The 22364-nt window shown below is 38.2% G+C and overlaps 1 protein-coding gene across 1 annotated transcript in view; it reads right to left on the reverse strand.

The window, feature by feature from the left end:
• Positions 1-637: 637 nt before the first annotated feature.
• LOC139708869 (uncharacterized) overlaps positions 638-22364 on the reverse strand; it is a 29822-nt gene continuing 8095 nt past the window's right edge. The window contains exons 8-13 of the mRNA XM_071620831.1: positions 21338-21494; positions 20531-20632; positions 19688-19846; positions 18894-18989; positions 17395-17482; positions 638-837 (exon numbers count right to left, since the gene is read on the reverse strand). Of these exons, the coding sequence (XP_071476932.1) occupies positions 638-837; positions 17395-17482; positions 18894-18989; positions 19688-19846; positions 20531-20632; positions 21338-21494 (802 nt within the window). The remainder of the gene's footprint in view (positions 838-17394; positions 17483-18893; positions 18990-19687; positions 19847-20530; positions 20633-21337; positions 21495-22364) is intronic.

Raw genomic sequence — 22364 nt, forward strand, 5'->3', positions numbered from 1 at the left:
AACGTTTATTATATCTGTCCGTTTCCCATCAAACAAAGGCGTTTAATGCTTTAGCTCTCATCAAATCGTCAAATCTTTTCTGTGTACAAATATGACTCTGTGAAATGTCGTTACATTGTCACTGTTTATAGTGTAAGCTAAAGGAGTTTTGCACTTTTTTTCAAATAGATGAGATGCAATATCTATTGTTTATGTTTGCGTCTTTTCACGTTTTTTTCCTATCTTCCTACATTAGTTTCTTTTGCAATCGATAATCAATTTCAGTCATAAAGTAAAATCGTGATTATGCAGTTCGTTCGCAAGGCATAGACATTACATTGTTTTGTCCAGGGAGTCTGTACACATTTTTTTGTGCATCGAATAAGCAAACTAGAGAAGCACTCTGAGAGCGCAGACCTCCGCCAAGCATGCAGCTCATATTCACCACTGATCTTGTTCACGAACGAGACAAACACGATCAGTCATTACACGATACCCCTCCGTCTGTGCATGGAGCTACCATGGAGCTACTAAATTTGTTAGTAGCTCCATGGTCTGCGCGAACCATGGACGCTAGCGTCATGAACGGGTTAAGAATCACATGCAAATCTGACGACATCTCTCCTCACGAAGGGATAAGTACCACTACTTCAGCGGGTCAGCCCAGCCCTACGCGATGGTGGAGAGCATGCGCGTAGCGTGACCCCTTGGCGGTCTTCCCGACTAAACTCCCAGCAACACCATCAGTTGGCCAAAAATTTCCAAATGCGTGTCGCCGGCATACGGGCAAGACCGCTCTTCGCACAATACTTCTTTGGTCAACTCGGGTCTCCCAAAATTCGAAGCAAACCTCTTTTCCTGTTTATCACATAAGGGAACAGAAGAACAATAAAATTTATCGTACTAGTTAACCTTAACAAAGTTCTGTGTGTATCGGCGATTAGGCGTCAAAATTGGTAAATTCCGCCAAAAGAGATGTGGAACATCTCTCCGCTAAATCGCCTTAGCTGCTACACAATAGGAATAAACTGCTATGTTTATATATTTTCCCTATGAAAAATGAATACTGAAGAGGACGAAAAATTACCAAAATCAGTCATGAAAGTAGAAAGAGAACACTTGATAGAAATGATAAAGGTTTACACATGTGAAAACTACACCTATAGTAGAGCAGAGAAGACGAAAAATTGTGCAAAATTTGACTAAAGCATGAAACTTTCACCAGTGTTAGTAGGCACCTACATGCTATAATTAAGATTCATTTTAAGATCGGGAGGTAAGTCTGAATTGACCTCTGATGACCTCCAAAGGTCAATGACCTCAAAATTTCAGAAAATTAATATTTTGCGTCATTGATTAATGTTAAACATGGTACTGATGTACTAAAAACTCATTTTTGTTACAGGGGAATTGTCTTCATGTTCCACAGAGCCCTGACAGGTTTCTGCCTTTGACCTCTGATGACCTCCAGAGGTCAATGACCTCAGAATTTCAGAAAATTGATATTTGATGCAATTGGTTGATGATAAACATAACGATGCCCTATAAATTCATTTGTGTTACAACTGAATCGTTTTCCTATTCCTCAGATCAAGGGAATTATTTACATGTCTCTGCCTTTGACCTCTGAGGACTGTGACAGGTCAATGACCTCAAAATATCAGAATACTGATATTTGATGTATATTCATTGGTTAACTGTATACCTGGTGTGCAATCATGCATTATGCTATTAGCATTTATGCTACAATAGAAGTGTCTTCTCATTCCACTGAGCATTGGTCATTATCCTGTGTATATCCAACTTTGACGTCAAAGGACAATGTGAGGTCAGACTTTTAGAATATCAGAATTTGTGTAGGATTACATTGATGTTTGGCTTCATTGGTTTAATCCTAAATGTTTAGTTATGTACAAATCACGCCTTGACGTTATAATCAAAGCATGCCTGCATATTCCACAGAGCATTGGTTCATATAGTACCAGGTCTCAGGAATGTGAGCGGTTAATTACTTCAGAAATGAAGCTTACGTGTCTTCAGTGATGGCAGTGACCTCAAATATGATATTTATGTTTGGGTTAGTTATGCAGACTAGCTTGCCGTTTTTGCACGCTTAAATATGGAAGGTGGGGAGAGGGGCACCATGTTTTGGGTTGATGCTTAATAGTTTGTGAACAGGCATGTGGCAAAGTCCCTTGAACTGGATGAAAGTGTGAAAAATGCTAACCAGAAAACAACAGGCCCACCTCATCGGGTGTATGTCACAAGTCAAACAACCCAAGAGTCGTACAGCCCATGAGTTACGCAGCCTACGAGTCATACATCCTGTGACCTAAACACTAAATGAACAAGGTCCATGAGCTCGACATCAAATATAATAGGCCCACAAACTGCGCGGTCCGCAAGCTCGACCCTCGAGGAAAACAAGGACCATGAGATTAATATAACATCAGGGAGCTTAATCTATTCAGTGTAGATCTCGTGGACCCCCCCCCCCCCCCCCCGTGTGTCGGACTCTTATGGACTTGGTTTGCCTATAGTGTCAAGCTCATGGGCAATATCATCTAAATTAGTTTCGAGCTGGTGGGCCTGTGTTGGCCAGTGTCAAGCTCGTGGGCTGTATGACTCCGATGAATGACTCATGGTCCTGGAGCATACAGTGACGTGATGGACCATCTGGAAAACTACATACTGTGAGGCCTAACATGCATTCCACATGAAGCAATCTTGTGTTTTCCAACTTGCCTTTGTCATCCACTTAAGTTTGGCGCATTTTGTTAATGACCTCTTTAGGTACCTCACTTCCAAATAGGAGTGGAACTCCTATTTGCTCTAATTGTCTTCTTTTTATTCTATACTCCTTAACAATTGGGCCAGGCCAAGAGTGGAGTCCCCATGCCCAAATATTGCTTGTTTCCAATATGGTCGCTATCCAGTTTGCATCAAATGTGTGAATCAGGGTACGTTGGCAGCGGGTAATATCACCTGCATGATCCGGTTAAAACTCTCTGCTACCAAGTGATTATTCAGTGTAACCTCCTGCTGAAATTGGTCGAGATCTATACCCTAGATCTCTTTCAAGACAGGGCAGCATCTGCGTCCTCAGTGAAGCACGTGATGGAGCTTACATTGCAGAGATCGGCACACAGATCTTCTCCACAACAAAACTGGATAGACATCCTGAGGTCAGACCAGCGTTCTCATAGGTGCACAGCCACTGTCATCAGTCTTCCAATGGCAATATCTAAACAGTTTAGGTGAAGACAAGCTTGTCGCTATGATTGGTGCATTGCACGTAGAGTACAGGATGCACGAGATGATAAGAAAGCTTCTCTTTGACTCGAGCGGTCACCATCCTTTCTCAGGCAGAGATTCTGAATTATCGGGTCGTGCTCAGTCTGCACACAGTGAGCTGAACACCATATCAAGTATACGCGGTATGCCCAGCTGTAGGTCCTGTATGTCCTACAGTGTTAGCTCTACAGGAAAATATACGAGACCATCCCATGAGACCGACACCCAAGAGTCATACAGCCAACGAGTTCGACATTGAAAAAAAAAAACGTCCACGGAGTCATACAGCCCATGAATTCGACACTATATAGGTAAAAACAGCCCACGAGTTCGACATTACAGCAAGGGGCTTAATGTGTCGGTCTTGTGGGGCTTGTTTGCTTAGTGTCGAACTCACGGGCTGTATGACTCGTGGGCTGTATGATTCGTGGGTCGGTCTCGTGACGTGCACCCAAATATACTCCCCAGCTAGGTCCAAGAACCTCAGAATGTTAATGGACCCTGAATGTCGTCATGAATGACGTATGACGGCATACCCAATACATGTAATCATGTATGTACCGTCTTAATTAAATGACGTTATACCTGTAAAACATACCCTTATGGCGTCACCAAGGGATATGTTACCAAGTACAACAGTACACCCTCAATGGTATTTTAAATGAATATTTCTTACACTAGTCGGAAAATATCAACAAAATGATACTGTCCCGATTTACAATAAGGAATTCACTTAAATAATTAAAGTCAGATTTCATTGTATTTAGTAGTGATCTCTGTATATTGTACTGCCGAATTTACATCCCTCAATTTTGAAAATCTATAACAAACTAGATAAATTGAAAGCACATAAATTCAACAAAACAAAAATTCGGAAAATAAATTATTTGGTTTTGGTGGTATTAACAATTCGGCATTGAATTGTATTACCATGCTTGTGAGATATGAAATTTATGTTTGTAAAATAAGAAAAATAATACCTCGTTTTGATTTATGTAAATATAGTATAAGGGAATATTATTGCAACCCCTACACCCCTAATCGTCTCAAGGGGGCGACCAATGTTGTACAGAGGCGGATAAATTTTGGTCTGGTCTGTTAGCTTCTCTCTGTACTGGTCGGGGGTTAGCTAATCACATAAACACCAATCATCAACAAATTTCCAAAAGTTAGGAAGAAACTAAATATTGCTTCACAACAATAGTGAATATAAAATGCGGGAGATTGAATTTACATAGAAAATGTCAATGCTGCTAATAGCATCTTTATTCACCGACCTGCCTTCTCGTAGGTCTGAACCAAATAACTTGTTCACAAACACAAATTACTTTCCTTACAACACAATTGAACACATCACTCATCAGTTAACTCTTCTGTTCTACACCTTTGGAGACCGTTCATATCCTACTATCTTAATCTATGGGAAAGGGAGGGGTTTGGTTAACAGGGAAAATGATGTTAATGGGTGTGGCCACTTATCTCGACATCGGCATGGTCGCGGGATGAGGTTCTCGTCTGCATATCGAGCTCGTCCACGGGGCTGGGGCGTCTGTTAACCGGTCTGCTTTCACTGCTTCCTTAAACAGTTCGTCACCATTGCCGTCCACGTTGTGTCAATCTGACAGGACGCTTCACCATCGCTGATGACACGTACCAGTCGACTATTTGCAGTTCATTACACCCCAGATTGGTGTAAACGAAAGTTCTGCATTTTGTTGTGGTGTACAGATTCTCGACTTGTTGTTGTCCACCGGTTGACTCGTTAACTCTTGGGCAGTCCAACCAAGATCCTCGTCACATTCACAGCGTCGAAAGAGTTTAGTTAATTAATATGGAGGGGAGCATGATGTACAAGGAAAGGGGATCTCCTAACTCTATCTCAGATGTGGTCTCCAACTATTCAAAGTTCTTCAAAGTTCCAGAATATTCTGCAGCCTTTGCTTCACTATAGTGTGAAGCCGCTCCCATGATGCTTGCCACGCTTCTCTATCACTCTATTTGCTCAAACTTGGTCTTTTATAACAAATTTACTATTGGTATCCTTTCCCTAAAAGTATTTAATTGGCTAAATCTTATTTTGGGGTGTGATCTTCACTGGAAATTAATTTCTTATTGGTCAGATCTTCCATTAGCTCCTCCCATTTGTTTCTGTGGAACTCCGTTTTCTTGGATTCATCTCAATTTCTGATTAACTCGCCCACTGTCTTTTAGTTTCTTTACTTCCTTCTTCTCTGTAACCACTGGTCAAGACTTTATTGTTTCTTGGATAATAAAATCATGAAACAAATGAATGTTAGTGTCCTTATGACGTCCAACGCCATCGTCATCATTTTTCTTGGTTGTTGTCCCTGAATTTGTCTTTGGAATTCCTGTCTGACCTACTGCACTAAAGTACATCAAAATAAAGGAGAGGTTCTGGCAGGAGAACGACCTTCCAGCTCAGAGGGTCATTCATGTTTAGGGATCAGAGGGCAAAAACACGTCATTCCCGTAAATTGGACAGGGGGCTTTGGGATGGAGAGTGCGGAGAACTGACCACTAGCTGGAGAAAGTAGCCAATGTCAAACTCATAAATTCCTAGGACCAATAACTTTTCCTGGGAGAGGAGAATTGACCAAAAAAAAAAGGAAGTCTAGCTGGAAGCAAAATAAAGGGTTTCATAAACTCCAAGAAGGGAAAAGACTGATTCATATTGACGTCACAGGGTGACTTGGAAAACAACTGTAATGCTTCTGTTTTCTTTAACTTTCTATTCTATTCTTTTCTTTATTATATGTGCTAGTAGCCATCTGGGCTACATCATGATAGAGAGAAATTTATCGCAAGAAATAATCATAAGTTGCAAGTGTTTCAGAAAAAATGGTGTCTTTTTAGACACCTTTTTTCTTTATGTATATTGTATTGAATTCGAAAAAAAGTATGATGTTATTTGAAATATGTTGTAATATGTGTATAGATGAAAGAGAATAATAAATATCCCAGTGAGGGGAGAAAATACAAAAAAAAAACAAAAATTCTACATCCAATTAATTTCCAAACTTTCTTCAATCCCAATATACTTCAAGAGATTGACAGTTTATATCGGGGTGATTTTTAGCGTTTCCCACATTTTCCACTTATTGACACTGCTTTGTGTTTAATGACATAGGAAAATGCATGGAAAAATCAAAATACATGTTTATGTATTTTACGTGGAAACAGTTCCCGTCTGTTGTCTTGCCAGAAATGCATCAATCTTGCAGTGTTGTGTTTTATTATTTTCCCTCTCCATCACGAGTATATGTGGAACGTGTTGATCAAAGTTGTTGTGATGTCGGAAAATGTGAGGCTGTATTGCAGGTGGCCTTTAATTTGTTTTTCACATTATTTTGACATGTTTAACAGACTGTAACTAATCAAGATGCCTCTTGAAATGCTTTGAAAACTACTGCTTGATTTCACATGAGCGGATGACTATCAGTTGTCTTTCTGCTATCATCTTTGTGAAACAAAGTATTGTTTCTCCTCAAGATTGCGTGTCAATCAATCTGCACTTACGGTTGGTGCTCTATAAAAGACATTCCAACCCACCTCCAGCCTAGACATCCGTGGGTGTTAGTGGTGTAGGGCGGGATCTGAACATCTCTTATGAAAAGAGACTTCTCTTTTCTTTCCTTTTCACCACTAACAATGTGAAACAAAGTATTGTTTCTCTTCAAAAGATAGCGTGTTACGGTTGGTGCTCTATACGAGACATTCCAACCCACCTCCAGCTTAAATACCCGTAGGCGTTGTGGTGTAGAGCGGGATCTTAACATCTCTCATCAAGTGAGACTTCTCTTTTCTTTTCTTTTCCCCACTAAAAAATAAATTCAGTAGGAAACATAGAAGCATTCGCACATACTGCTTACATTTCCCATCACATGCTTTTAACATCGGATTTTTCATGTACACATTTTGCCTGCAAAATGATTACCAAGAACTTTTCAACACAATACATGTTCAAGAGAAACCATTTTGTTCGTACATAATTTACTCGACAGAGTGATTTATACTTAACACCATCCACGTATAATACTCGAACAGTTTTCGCTAAAGATACAAGTATGTTTACAAGACTGCAAACAGTAGAGTGATTTGCCCCTTAAGAAATCAGACTACACCTCTTGAAATGTCTTCAAACCTAAGTTAAAGTAATTCCTCTTAAATGATTACTCTCTTGTACATATACACGTACTGTCCTACTTTAGCGGAGGGGGGGGGGTTCGACAAACCCTCTGTCAGCTTGGATTGGTCTGTCAGCTTCTCTCTGTACTGGTCGGGGGTTAGGTATTCACATAGACAACAATCATCACCAAAATTCCAAAAGTAGAAGAAACTAAATAATTTATTGTTCCACAACACCAAATGCAAAATGCAAAAGAATGATAAAATTTACATGGATAACACAAATGCTACTAACGGCATATTTATTCAACGACTTGCATACCTGTAGGTCTGAAACAAAGACTTAATCACAAACAAGTTTCTTTCCTCACAACTTAGTTGAGCATTCCACTCATCACTTATGTAAGTCTTTACAGTGTTTGAGACCATTTCATATACCGTCTTATTCTATGGGAAAGGGAGGGATTTGGTTAGTAGGTAGAAATGATGTTAGTGGGTGTGGCCACTTATCTCGACATCGGTACGGTCGACGAATGAGGTCCTCATCTGCATGTTATTGTCGATCTCGTCAGTGTGGCTTGGCCGTCCGTTGAGCGGTCTGCTGCCACGCCCTCATTAAATTCTTCGTCACCATCACTGTCCACTTTGTATCAGTCTGACAGGGCGCTTTAACATCTCCGATGACACCAGTTGACTATTTGGAGTTTGTAATTGCACTCCAATTGCCGTGAACCAAAGTTCTGTCTTATTGTGACGCACACTTTCTCCTCATGTGCTGCTGCTCGCCGATTCAGTCATGACAGTCGGATCCTCATCACATTCACAGCGTAGGTCGATGGTGCATTCAGCGTCGACAAAGATTAGTTGATTGACTTGGAGGGGGCATGATGTATCAGGAAAGGGGAGCTCCTGACTTTATCTCAGTGGTCTTCAACTATTCTCAAAGTTCCTCACACTTCCAAAATACTCTGCAGCCTTATTTGCTTCATTATGCATAGTGTGAAGCCGCTCCCATTCTCGTGCTGTTTTCTTTTACTCTCTATTCTATTCTATTCTATTCTATTCTATTCTATTCTATTCTATTCTTTATTATGTATGTGCTAGTAGCCATCTGGGCTACAATATCGTAAAACAGATATGTTTGTTTTATACATCTTAACCATGTTTATCATTAAATAATGACATCACAGATTAATACTGTGATATTTTGCGGTAATTGACCTCTATAAAAGGTCAGCAGAGGTCAAAGGTAGAAACCTGTCTGCGCTCTTTGGAATATGACGGCAATTTCATTGTAAAACAGATATGCTTGTTTTGTACATATTAACCATGTTTATCATAGAGCGTGTTTGTACAGAGAAGCAAAATACGCGCTCATGCCGGCTCATGCGAGAGGACCTCTCGAATTTTGCTCTGTATAAACACGGCGTATGCCGGCATACGCCGCCAAATGCAGGCTCATGCATTTATTTTATCAGGATTGCATTGTTTTACTTTGTTTTTAGATGTCACAGCCATTTGTAAACCAATTTTCATCTAATAAGCTTTGAATTCCTCTCAGAATGATATACTCTGTATTATTTTGTGGTATCTTGCAAAAAGTTAAAATCCCAATCGTCATCTCCACCTATAATACTATACCATCCATTTAATCTGGGATATACCTTGCGGGGACGGGATTTGTGGAAACGTCTCGCCGGATTCGTAAAAACGCCGAGAAATGTAAAAATATATCGCTGGGAAATGTAAAAATCTCGAAAATTGCATCATCTGGAAATGTAAAAACGCCTCCCCGGGAAATGCAAAAAAGTTCAATTTTGCCGGGAAATGTAAAAACGCTGCCTGGAAATGTCAAAATCATGTACATGTACTTCCGGTATTACGTACCGACGACGGTAGGCCTATAGATGAACTCGATGCTTAACGAAATTGCTCACGGATCTGTACCGCTTTATTTTCTTGTAAACCCCAAAACGGATTTTGCAATGATCTTAATTTGTTTGATGATCCCCCTCCCCCCCCCCCCCCCCACCGCCAAAGGAGTATAGGGAGGGGGAACGAGTTGAGGCCTCAGAGTCCATAAACTCTGGAATTTGTTATCTATTTCTGTCGAACCGATATACGATCATGTATAAGGTGCTATATGAAGACATTAATGACTGAAATTTCATGTTTGAATATGGCGGATTCAGGGGTGCCCTGATCGGGGAGGGGGGGGGGGGGTGGTAAGGGGAGAAGGGGGATTTTCCATATCTTCTGCATCTTCTTGGAAATCTATGACGGATTTCCACTAAACTTTGCAGATAGCAGCTTTATAGTGATACGCTCTTAATTTGTTGAAATGAGCCTCACCCCCCCCCCCCCAAAAAAAAAAAGTGTGGCGGAGGCTCAAAGCGCCTTAGCTCTGTTCTTTTTTTTTAACTTTCTTCTGTCAAACCGAAAAAGATAGAGCTAAGTAAGTGCTATGAGAACATTAATGACTGAAATTTCATCTTTGATTATGGTGGATCCGTGGGTGTACTGATGGGGGGGGGGGGGAGGGGGAGGGGTGAGAGGGAGGACGGAGGATTTTCCACTATTATATCTGAATCTTCTTGAAAATCTATGACGGATTTTCACCAAATTTGGCAGATAGCATCTTTACGATTTATATGGTGATATATGAATTGACAGACCTGTCTGTGAGCAAATATTTAATGTACAAAATTAGCACTTGGATATAAATCAAATATAAATTGCTGCCATCATACAGCTCTTTCCTTTATTTCTGGTATAAATAATTTCATATCATGTCCTAAGACTTACAGGGAGATCATTAAAGAGTTTAGAAGTTGAGTACCGGTAAAGTGCACTTTTTCTTAGAAAATTGGTTCAGTGGTTTTGAGAGAACGACAGTGGCGTTATCGGTGCCGAGATTGTAATAAGACTGAAATCTGTGAATGAATTAGTGTCGGTGGTTGGGGGTGCTTAATATAACAAACTAAGATCGTCACCATAAAGATGCTATCTGGCAAGTTTGGTGGAAATCCGTCATAGAATTTCAAGAAGATACAGAAAATGTGATAAATCCCCCTTCCCCTCACTCTCACCCTCCCCCTCCCAATCACGCCTGGATCCGCCAAAATCAATCATGACATTTTAGTCATTTATAGTGAACTAAGCTCTATCTTTTTCGGTTCGACAGAAGAAGATAACAAATTCCAGATCGAGTTTAGGGACTTTTGAGGCTTCGACTCCCTCCCCCCCCCCTTCCTTTGGTGGTGGGAGGGGTGGGGCTCATAAGCAAAGTAAAATCATGTCCCCTCAGAGACTTGGTGAAAATCCGTTGTGGGGCTTACAAGAAAATGAAAACGGTAAAGGTTCATGAGCAGTTTTGTTAGACATTGAGTTAATCTATAAACCGTCTGTACGTATTACCATGATGTTAACATTTCCCGGGGAGACGTTGTTACATTTCCCGTTGATCAAATTTTTGAGATTTGTACATTTCCCAACGAGACATCACTACATTTCCCTGCGTTTTTACAAATCCCGACCCCACAAGGTATCTCCCAGATACTCATTGGCGATTTACATGGTCAGGGAGGTGGGCCACTTGCTCCATACTGAGTAGTGTGGGGAACATTTTGGCACTTGCACCGTGATACGTCACTAAGCAAATAACGAACGATTTCATTGGTTGATTGGTCGTTGAGCAGTAATTCGGAATTACGTCGTGTAGTAATCATTTACAACACAAAACGTAATTCTTTGCGTCGTGTAGTAATTCGAATTACGACACGACGTAATTATTTACGTCGTGTAGCATTAGGAATTGCAACACGACACCTAATCATTCAATGTCGGGGCGTTAAGTCGTTGAGCAGTAATTCGGAATTACGTCGTGTAGTAATTCGAATTGCTACATGACGCAAATGATTTCGTCCCGTAGTAATTCGAATTACGTCACAGCGTAATTATTCACGTCGTGTAGCATTATGAATTACAACACTACCTTAATTCATTTAATGTCAGGGTGTGAAGTCGCTGAGCAGTAATTCGGAATTACGTCGTGTAGTAATTCGAATTACGACGCGTAGTAATTCGAATAACGACGCGACGTAATTATTTACGTCGCGTAGCAATTCGAATTACTACGCGACGTATATCCGTGTTTTTGACGGGCTCCTGCTTCCATACGAAACACTCCCTGAGTAGTGTGGGGAACATTTTGGCACTTGCACCGTGATACGTCACTAAGCAAATAACGAACGATTTCATTGGTTGATTGGTCGTTGAGCAGTAATTCGGAATTACGTCGTGTAGTAATCATTTACAACACAAAACGTAATTCTTTGCGTCGTGTAGTAATTCGAATTACGACACGACGTAATTATTTACGTCGTGTAGCATTAGGAATTGCAACACGACACCTAATCATTCAATGTCGGGGCGTTAAGTCGTTGAGCAGTAATTCGGAATTACGTCGTGTAGTAATTCGAATTGCTACATGACGCAAATGATTTCGTCCCGTAGTAATTCGAATTACGTCACAGCGTAATTATTCACGTCGTGTAGCATTATGAATTACAACACTACCTTAATTCATTTAATGTCAGGGTGTGAAGTCGCTGAGCAGTAATTCGGAATTACGTCGTGTAGTAATTCGAATTGCTACACGACGCAAATAATTACGTCGCGTAGTAATTCGAATTGCTATACGACGTGGCGTAGGGGGTCAAAAAAGTTTTTCTTCCGAAATTGTACAGTTCCTAGCAGACCGCATTCCCTATTTTAATCAAATATGTATAACGTATGGTTGATTTATTACCCTGTTATCATTACACCGGTCTTAAATCAACAGTTTGTGGTATTTGGTTTGGGGCAACCTGCTGTGAAACACAAATTCCTTACTCTGTTTAAAGACCACGGGAAAAATATTTTGGACAACCACGAAGATGATGCCATCAAAGCCCCTAAAAGCTGACAAGCATAAGGCTGCTGGCCTCTTGCCGACGCATGAAGTTTATGGGCCCTGGGCTGGTCGACGAGGTCTCCCAGCGACCTCGTCTCGGCGGTCAGCCCAGACATGCTAATACATGTAGTAGTCTTGTCTCGGGAATAAATTATTTTAACTTTCCCGATTTTCAATGTACGTTAAAACCTTATATATATATATATATATATATATATATATATATATATATATATGTATATATATATATATATTGTGTGTGTGTGTTTCCTTGTCTTTTTCGATCTCTTTGAAACATCAACACTATTCATTTCGGATCAAACTTTTGCACTTTACCAGCCATCAGATATTCAAACCATTCTTGTCGATCAGCCTTCCGAGTGTTTTGAATCTTCCTTTTATTATATCTAGAGAAATAAGAATAGGGACGATCAAGTCAGATAAAAAGAAAAAAAAAAAAAAAAAAAAAACCCTCCCCCACCCCTCCCCCAAAACAACAACAGTAAACCCTAGAAAATGTGTGTTTAGGTCAGCAAAGCATTGAACATAATCTGTATTATAGATACATGTTTATTTTGTTTTATTCCGCTGCTTTATATAATCGGAAGACAATTCAATTCTGTCGTGACATACATGCATGTATTATTACGCCTCATGAAATTATTGGAAAATAAGTGCTCTTAGGAAGATTACGGAAATGTCTTAAAGTTTAAATTCATATTTTCAGCATCAGTTCAAGCATCAGGTGTTAATCTAAAACATCATAAGTATGATATGTACCACTGACTGCAAACAGACAGGTAAATGAAAAGATTCTGAGCTAGATAGATGGAGGAAGATGTTTGTTTGTTTGTTTGTGTGTGTGTGTGTGTGTGTGTAGGTCCTATGTGTGTTTCTTTGTTGTTCTTTTTTCTCAGGAAATCTGCGTAGTTTTGTTAGTTTTTCATCTCCTATTCTTTTCTGAGGGGTCTGCAAACTACAAGCCTCCATTTCCAACAACTTTGATTCGGAAGTTGTCATAAAAGCTACTACCTTCATTGTCTCTCAGTTCATGATATTTTTATTACTTTGTTGTACTAATCTTGTGCCATTACGTGTATTCAAATGTTTTATTGTAATTACATATTTGTTGAAAATGAAGTAAACGAAACGATTCGAAACGAAACGAAATGAAACGAAAAGACCTACCCTGCGCTATATGATCCATGACCCACACTATGGCTCATTTTCTGCCACGACGATTTTTTAGATGACTCACTCGCACCCATCTTGTCTTATTCCAATGTAGGTGGCGATGTTCGGGAATCAAATCCTCTAAGATTCGTCAGATCTTATGATGAATCCGGAAAGAGTTCCGCAGTAGTTTGAAAGTGCTTGGTTTTTGGTAGAAAAAAAGTTACCATTTAACGAGATCGAGAAACAACGATGTTTGCTTTCATCCACCAGAGCCGCTAAATGGGCAAATGGACCTACTGTATAGTATAATATTCAAGCACGCGCGCGGTTGGACGACGGACACACACTTTACTTAGACATCTTTATAGGCCTACATGTACGGACTTCTCCACGAATATGTTTTGATGCCAGTGATAATATGTCGCGTGCCCAATTCTCTTACACTTAAACATACAAAAGAAATTGTCAATATAAGCAGTCGGAGAATGAACACCACTGTCTTGTACCTCTTTCATGATGATCACAACTTTTATGTATTTCACATTTTATCATATTCAAACAACACTCCATGCTAGAAATAAACAGAATAAAAGAATGGCTGAATTATGTGATGTTAATAAGTTACAAAAGAATGCACAATGGCCTCCTTCAACAGAGATTAGAGTTCTGTATGATTCAAAGAGGCCATGTATGTATCATGGCATGCTGTTATGAGATGAGCTTAGTTCGATTGCTATATAATTTCCTATACATGTTCATCCCCTACCAGGCATACGTACCAAGCAGGTGTACAATGTGATAATATAGTGCCCTATTAACCGACTTCTCTCATAGGTGTATATTGTTCTCATCACAATAGTCCCTTGACTTCTCAATGTCGGCTTTCACGCGCTACTTCAATTCAATAAATTCGATTCGGGTCAGTAATTTCGCGAGAACCTTCTTTTTTTTTTCCTAAACTTATCTCAACAGATAAGTTGAGTCATGTGTTATGGAAATTAATGCAGTATTCTTGCTCTTATCTATCATTACTAGCCAACATGGCCAATGCAAGTGGAAGTGCGAGTATACCCATTCCAAATTATTTTGTTCAAAACGTATTAATTCAAAAGTTACTTCATATCAATAGGAGGAATTGTTATTATTATTATTGTTATTCTTATTCTTCTTCTTCTTGTTATTATTATCATTATTATTATTATTATTATTATCATTATTAACAACCACAAACAGAAGAAAACTGACCAGAAATGAACATTTTTTTTCCATTTTTAGCGGAAAAAATGAGCAATAAGTGTGTCACACATAAACACACTGTCTGAGAATTTAAGGCATCTGGGACGAACACTGCATTATAGGACTTTCTAGAGCTCAATCGGAAGAGCACCGGGCTAGCAATCCGGAGGTCTCGGTTTCGAATCCCGATAGAATCCCATTTTCTTTGCTCATTTTCCACTCATATATATTGATATTGATATTAACATTAATATTAATATTAATATTAATAATAATATTAATATTAATGTTAATATTAATATTAATATTAATGTTAATATTATTTTATTATTGTCATCATTATTGATATTATCATTATTATCATTATCATCATCATCATAATCACCATCATCATCGTCATCACCATTATTATCTTAATGTCTGTATACATTTAATGTGATGACAAACAAGGAGAACGAGACACAAACATTTCATTGTTCCCAGACATTTTAATACCACCAGAGTTTGATCTTTTGCTCCTGCAGAGTGTATATATTTATATTTGTTTGCTTGTTTGTATGTGTGTTTTTTTAAGTCTTTACATGCACATCAATAATGATCCTGTTCACAGTATACAATGTATTAAGTATGATAACCCCTTACACTACATATAGTGAAGGTTAATAGGCAGAGTTAATCGATGACAGTTTTTCTTGCTTTCTCATGTATAGTGTTCTTTAACCTTGAAACTTCTTTCTTCAGCTTGTATAAATTTGCATATGTATTCAATTACAATGAAAGGAAAGACATTTCTTTATTCATTTTTTTTCATAAACATAACGACATGAGTAGTTATTGTCTGTTTATTCATTGAAAAAGAAATTTGATTTTCACTGATGACATATAAACACCGAAAATAATAATACTAAGATACAATCATTTATACAAACTTACATATACATATAAATATACACATAATAAATTCATACATTATGATTACAACCATCATCATTACTATCATTATCAAATTTCAAAAACATACTATCTAAACCTATACTTACAACCCAATTTCTTAATATACCCTGTTTATAAAACTTGACGCATAAATAAACACAGTTAGATAAAGATATTATCATATTCACATATTGCAAATATAACTAATACATTTTCTATCTCTGCAATCTAACATCCTAATTTCCTGACTTTAAAAAAAAAAATGTTATTCCAAAAATATAAAATTCTCTTATTGAATACAAGGAACAAAATATCAATTTTCCCAAAATGCTGAAGCAATTCTTCCCAGCGTCTGCTCGTAACTACATGACAATGATATAAAATCGTAGATTTTAACTTATCGCAGTCCTCGAACAAAATAGCAACTGGGATAATCTTGCAATGTTTCAGCTTAACCGCAAGTAAACATGCTTGGCAAAGACAAAATAAAACCTATAACATCATTCCAAGGAGTACTATATTGATACAACTTCCACTTTGAAGAGTGCAAATGGTCATGCAGTTGCAGTCAAAGATAGTATTTAATTAATGACCTCCAATAAGGATTCCAATAACCACAAATAAAGCAGAGTTCATCCTGGAACACCATTTTTGACTGTTGCAGAGAATATGAACGCTCATTATAAATGCATGAATGGGACTATGATGGAACTAAACAGATGAAGCAATTTCGTAAAGCACATGGTGTTACATCACCAAACTTTAAGTGCAAACGCACACATGTCACAAAAAGAACGACAACAACAACAAAGAGAGAGGGGAGAGAGAGAGAGAGAGAGAAAGAAACAGCCAACCCTCTTCCCAATGTGCATGTTATTTTGCAACAATAGGAAACAGTGTTAATTATTATAACGCAGCATTTTTAATCCTTGCACGCTCCCCGTGTGTATGTGCAGAGTTGCCATTTCATCCAAGTATTGCGCTGGACCCAACACAAAAATGTAGAAATGCTAAGTAATTAGCATTTTACCTCGGATTTAGAAGATTTAGATTTCTCACGAGATTTCACAGCGTAAATTGTTCGAAATGTCCAGGTTTGATCGTTTTTTCAGTACAATGCGAAATTTGAGCCTCAACGGCAGCTCAGTACGAAAGTTTACGGTGAATTGTGGGTATCAAAAGTTATTGTGATGCATGAATAAGATGTGAAATATGTCGATAACCCCATTACGAAAAACCTGTTCGGAATTAGGAGCACATGTGATTTTGCTTCGCGCGAAAAGAAAACTTTTTTCTAGAGGGGTTAACTTGTGGAACATATTTCCAAAATCAGGGAAAATAAATCATGAAATCGTGCGATATTTGTAATTTTCTGGAGGTAAATAACTCGTGATATTTTTGTTCGAATTTTCATCTTCTGAGGACGGAATTCAGATCAACAAAAAATAAGTGTACGACAATAAAATAGACTCTCCATGTGTATGTAATGCACATGCGTGAATATAATTATATGTGTGTGTGTGTTGCAAGATGATACCAGCTTAAAGCTATATTAAGTTTTTATTTGCATAAGCAGTATTATACATTTACATTATATCCATGATTATCCGTCTCAAAACTGGATTCAGTGATGACGGATAATTCACTCTGGCAGACTTCCCCGACTCGTCGCTCACTTTTCTCTCTTCCCACACCCTTTCGAGGAGTGAGGCGTCCCTTCTCTTTCTGGTACGTCAGGAAAGCTCGCATGCCACGTCGTCCTTGCTGTGATATTGATATAATAATGATACGACAGCTACTAGTGCTACTATTACTCAGGGCGGATTCAAGAATTCCGTAAGGGGGGGGGGGGCACGCGCCCCTAGTTTTCTTTTTTATTTCACTGCTACTGCTGCTACTACTTCTACTACTACTGCTACTATAGTTAGAAGAATATTATTGTTATTATTACTATTATTATTATTAGTAGTAGTAATAATAATAATAATAATAATAATAATAATAATGATACAAATAATAGGAATAAGAATAAGAATAATAAGAAATATATTATAATATGTTTTTATAGCACATATTTTTCGGTTTCAAGATACTCGATGAGATTAACAATGATATGAAGTACACGTAAACACAAATTCAGCTACCTTGCTCTTATACTTACATAAACATATCTAGCAATAGCAATGGTAACATGACGGATAATAATTTTCAGAATAAAATCTGTAATTTCAGTGCCAATAAGTAGATTTTTAGGATATTTTTTCAAGAACTGACAGAATAATGGCATGACATTGCAATGATCATATCGCAACAACGCATTTCCACGCACGTTATCGATTTTGTTGTCGATTTTTTTTCTTGCAAAACAGCTTCGTTTTGACTTGGACTTATTTTAAAGACGGGTTATTGGCCACACAAGTTTGGACATGATCAGCCAAAAGCCTGCAAAGTATTATTCCTGTTATAGTTCGTACAAGAAAATAACTGTATTTTTGATTGTATATACAAAGTAATACTTCGTTGAAAAGGAGGAACAATACGTTTGAATTAAAATCGTATCGGAATGAGAGTTAACTTATATCTTTAAAAGTGGCAAATGTCATATCTTGCCACCAAGACTTACAAACATTTTGTAAAATCTGATTTAGCATTTATTGTTCATTTTCTCGACGCTTCGGCCGCGATTAATAAACTTTAAAAAAACAGGAGAAGTGATATCAAGACCTAATTTGAACAATTTCATTGGAATTGGTGTGATTTTAGTTTAGATCTCCATGTACATTGGAGATAGATTGACTTCAGAATCGACATAAATTTTGATGCTTTTGACAAAAGAAAACATAAATTTGGAAGAAAATACACACTGTGACATTCTGTATGGGTACGTGCATCTTTTTCCCACAATAAAAATTATATGCAAACAAACAAACATATAAACACACAAGCACACAGACGCATATTCAAATACAAAAACTATTGGAAATACGTAAGAAACATGTATCAATGATTAACAAGTAAATAGATGTTAAATATACATATGCTGGCAAATCTATAAATGTGTCAAAATACCTGGACGGTCCTCTCCATCGTATCAAGTATGATGAGAGCGACAACTCATTGCATCCACTAATATTTCATCATATAAAAACCAACCATTTAAAAAGGCAAAAAGTACCTCAATCATGTAGTCCATATCTTCTTGCTCATTCTTAAAGTCAAGCGACTTGACGTAAACCGTGTTGATGAGAACTGTTCGATCACTGTCGTGGCCCTGTATATAGGAATTAAACATCACTTACTCTGTATTTCTCGAGGATAATCATAAACATTGCAAGCAAATTACAGAACGCTTTCTACCATTCAACCTTTTTAATGCGACAGTATCTTTATTCCACATATTTGAGGAAAGATGTTTCTCGTGTATTTTTTCTTTGTATTGGTTCGGCACTCGCGTATACCATGTCAAATCATTATAGATAATTTTGAACAAAACAGAGGGAGAATACGTTTACAGTAGAATATTGGAAGTGTAGGAACATTCAAAAACACAAGATGGTATTACTTGAGATTTACACGAGGATATTCGGCAGATGTGATGTCGTAATGAGCAAAAGATTTTTGGTTAAAGCAGTTTTTTTTTCGTATCTTACGGTAGCATTATTGTTTCTATCGTAGCTTATCACGATTTAAAATCATACCTCTGAGGAAACATTGTCGCTTTATTTCCATGGAAATCTAAATTGACGCTTCTACAAAGCAAATGTTTTCTTCTTAATGGGTATGCCGAAACTGAGTCGAAACTCCATAATTATTTTCTTGTTCTTTTTTTTTTTCGATCCTGAATATTTGACTCAGAAATGCCGTTAAATACAGCGTTTGTTCAGAACATAAATAGCCATAATTCATAGCATCACGTCCATCTACATGAAATGATGGATACGTACAGTATGAGATGATAGGCAGCCTTACCGCCAAAAATGACCGCCTGACACTGGTGAGTAACGTCTGGAAGATCCCGCCAACAAACTGACTAGTCGACCTGATATCGTTTCGTCCAGACCCGATGTACTGACTCTGTATTCCAATGCCTGCCTCTTCGGCAAAGGACATCAACTCTTGGAAGTGGATCTGAGGTAAAAGGTCACGAAAATGATATTGTGTTGACCTCGGAAATAGAATTCTCCTCCTGAGTGACGAATGACCACCAACAGGGAAGTATTGCAACAAAGACTATATTTTATACATTTTAGTAATTAAGACCCCTTTGGTTTTATATGGTTATCTATCGCTATGATGATGATGATGATGATGATGATGATGATGATTGTCTTTTTAACTGACAACTCGTATCATGATAATAACAGGTGTGTTATTCAATATCAAAATTTCTTTAAGAATTAAAAAAACAACGGGGAAAGTATGCCTAAATCCAGTTTGTCCCTAATTCAGCGAATGATAGTGACCACGTTCGTCGTTCTAATGTCATTTCTCTACCATCAATGACAGAGCTGCCATTAGTAAAACACTAATCATTTACATTTGCCTTCAATCTCTTGGTTAGCTAGAATTAGCGTTTTGTTTATGGACTGACTACAACAATGTATAAAGGAAGGAATTTATTTCATTTTATTTCACGTATTAAAAACAAAGGCACACTACTGCACATCACAATGTCTTAAGACTGCATTATTTCCAATGCTAAACCGTATTATATTGCTTTGGACCACGTTAAGCATTCAATTCTGATCTCGATTCTTACTTCCAATCTGATCAAACTGATACTTCCATATCATTTCTTTACTGTGTACTCACATTGCCGTCATTATTGGTGTCAAGACGCTTAAAGATTTCATCGATGGTGGCGCCCTCGCCGAACAAGACTTTGGCGTCCTCTGTTGAAAACTTGTCCCCAGACTACATGTTTGTGACAGCAAATAATTGAGAAGTGGCGCATTTTCCTGGGTAAGTGGTGTTCAAGCCTACCCAACCTTTCAGCCTGTCTGTACATCTTACACAATTATACTGACGCAGGGACACTGCCTAAAGACAGCCAGGCTCCACACACACATACACACACGCACGCACACATTTAATTCCTTTCCCGATGTGATTTTTCTTCCCTTGACAATAATATTGCCATTGATAATGTGAAACATTCCATTCTAATTGAATTCCAAACCAATCACCTCTCATCCACATTAATTTTCTTTCTCTTTTTCTTTTTCTTCTCCTCGGTATCAAATGCTGTGAAGCAGTTTCAAGTAAAAATTCAAGACATATTAATTCCCCCCCCCCCCTAGTGATTATGGCCACTTCAACAATATCGGGAGCCATTGCAGGGCAGTATATACATAGAATCATATTGTAGGCAGCATTTCCATTTTATAAATTCATTATTCTATAGACATTAATATAGCCTCGTCTTGCGGGATGAATTTGAATTTATATGATTCAAACGTTATTCTTATGACAATAGAAATAGACCTTTACTTTTTTATATTTGGGATAAAAACGTGAGCTCTTAAAATGTTTTGACCGTTTAGGCACAGGGAATTTTGTTCCCATATTGATTGTTCTTGTGTGTGGTTTGTACTTCGGGTGTTTTTTTTTTTTTTTTACCTTCTCAATAGCATTTTGCAATTCATCGAGGCTGATCGTTTGATTCTCGTCGACGTCGTTTTCGCTGAGGACTTGCAGGAAACGATTCATAGCCGTCGCCATCCTGTGGTGATTACGTAGCGTCTGCTTCCGACTGGCCTCGAGCTTGACATGGGGCCTGGAGGGGGTATTTTATTCAGACATTAAGAGATATCTCTTCTGTATAGCTTAGTTTGGTTAAAATTGCAGTTTGGTCGACAGAGAAATTCAGCTTCTCTCGATTTTACCACATTTCACACGATCGATAGGCCCTACGTAACTAGAAATATGACTGGAAAGGCGACTGGTATGCCCTCGCCGTGTGGGGGACCAATAGGTCTAGAGCAGGCCTACATTAATTTTTTTTTACAGTGTGAGCCGACAGTTTCACATAATTGGCAAAAAAAAAACAAAAACAAAAACACCCAAAAGGTGAGATGGCATGTTTCTCATAAATGTGTTAGGTGTATATTTCCTTGCATGAATCGTTTTTAATGGAAGACTAGTTATTGTTTCAGAAGGCAAGTATTAAACGCTTTCTCTTGCCCTTTTTTGACGATTGCCCTTTGACATTATGGCGCAAATTTCTTCAAATAATCACTGATTGTTGACATCCCTTTCTATGACAATTAGTACTTTGAGCTATTTCAAAATATGGGGAAAATTGTGACATTTTTACCCGATTCTTATTTCTTTTAATACCGTTGTTGTGTTCCAAAGAGAGGAAGTGGAGAAGCTGTAAAAACGATGCATTCACGTTACGGAATAGTTGATTTATACGTGTTCTACTTCTGCTGGTTTTTGCCGCCCACCAGTCTTCGGACAAATACGTTATGGAGATTGACTGCATACATTCACTGGCAGGAAACTCTCAATGTCACTTCACGTTCTGCCCCGCTCCCCACACTTCTTCTTAACGTTAAAGGGGCATTCCGCACGATTTTCATAATTTCACATCATGTAATACATAAATCGACAGCCCCATGTATAGATTTGTGGAATTTATTGT

This window comes from Diadema antillarum, unplaced genomic scaffold (genome assembly GCF_040938485.1).
Source record: "Diadema antillarum isolate AM-2024a unplaced genomic scaffold, OU_Dant_1.0 seq00001379_RagTag, whole genome shotgun sequence".
In the NCBI taxonomy this organism is placed as follows: Eukaryota; Metazoa; Echinodermata; class Echinoidea; order Diadematoida; family Diadematidae; genus Diadema; species Diadema antillarum.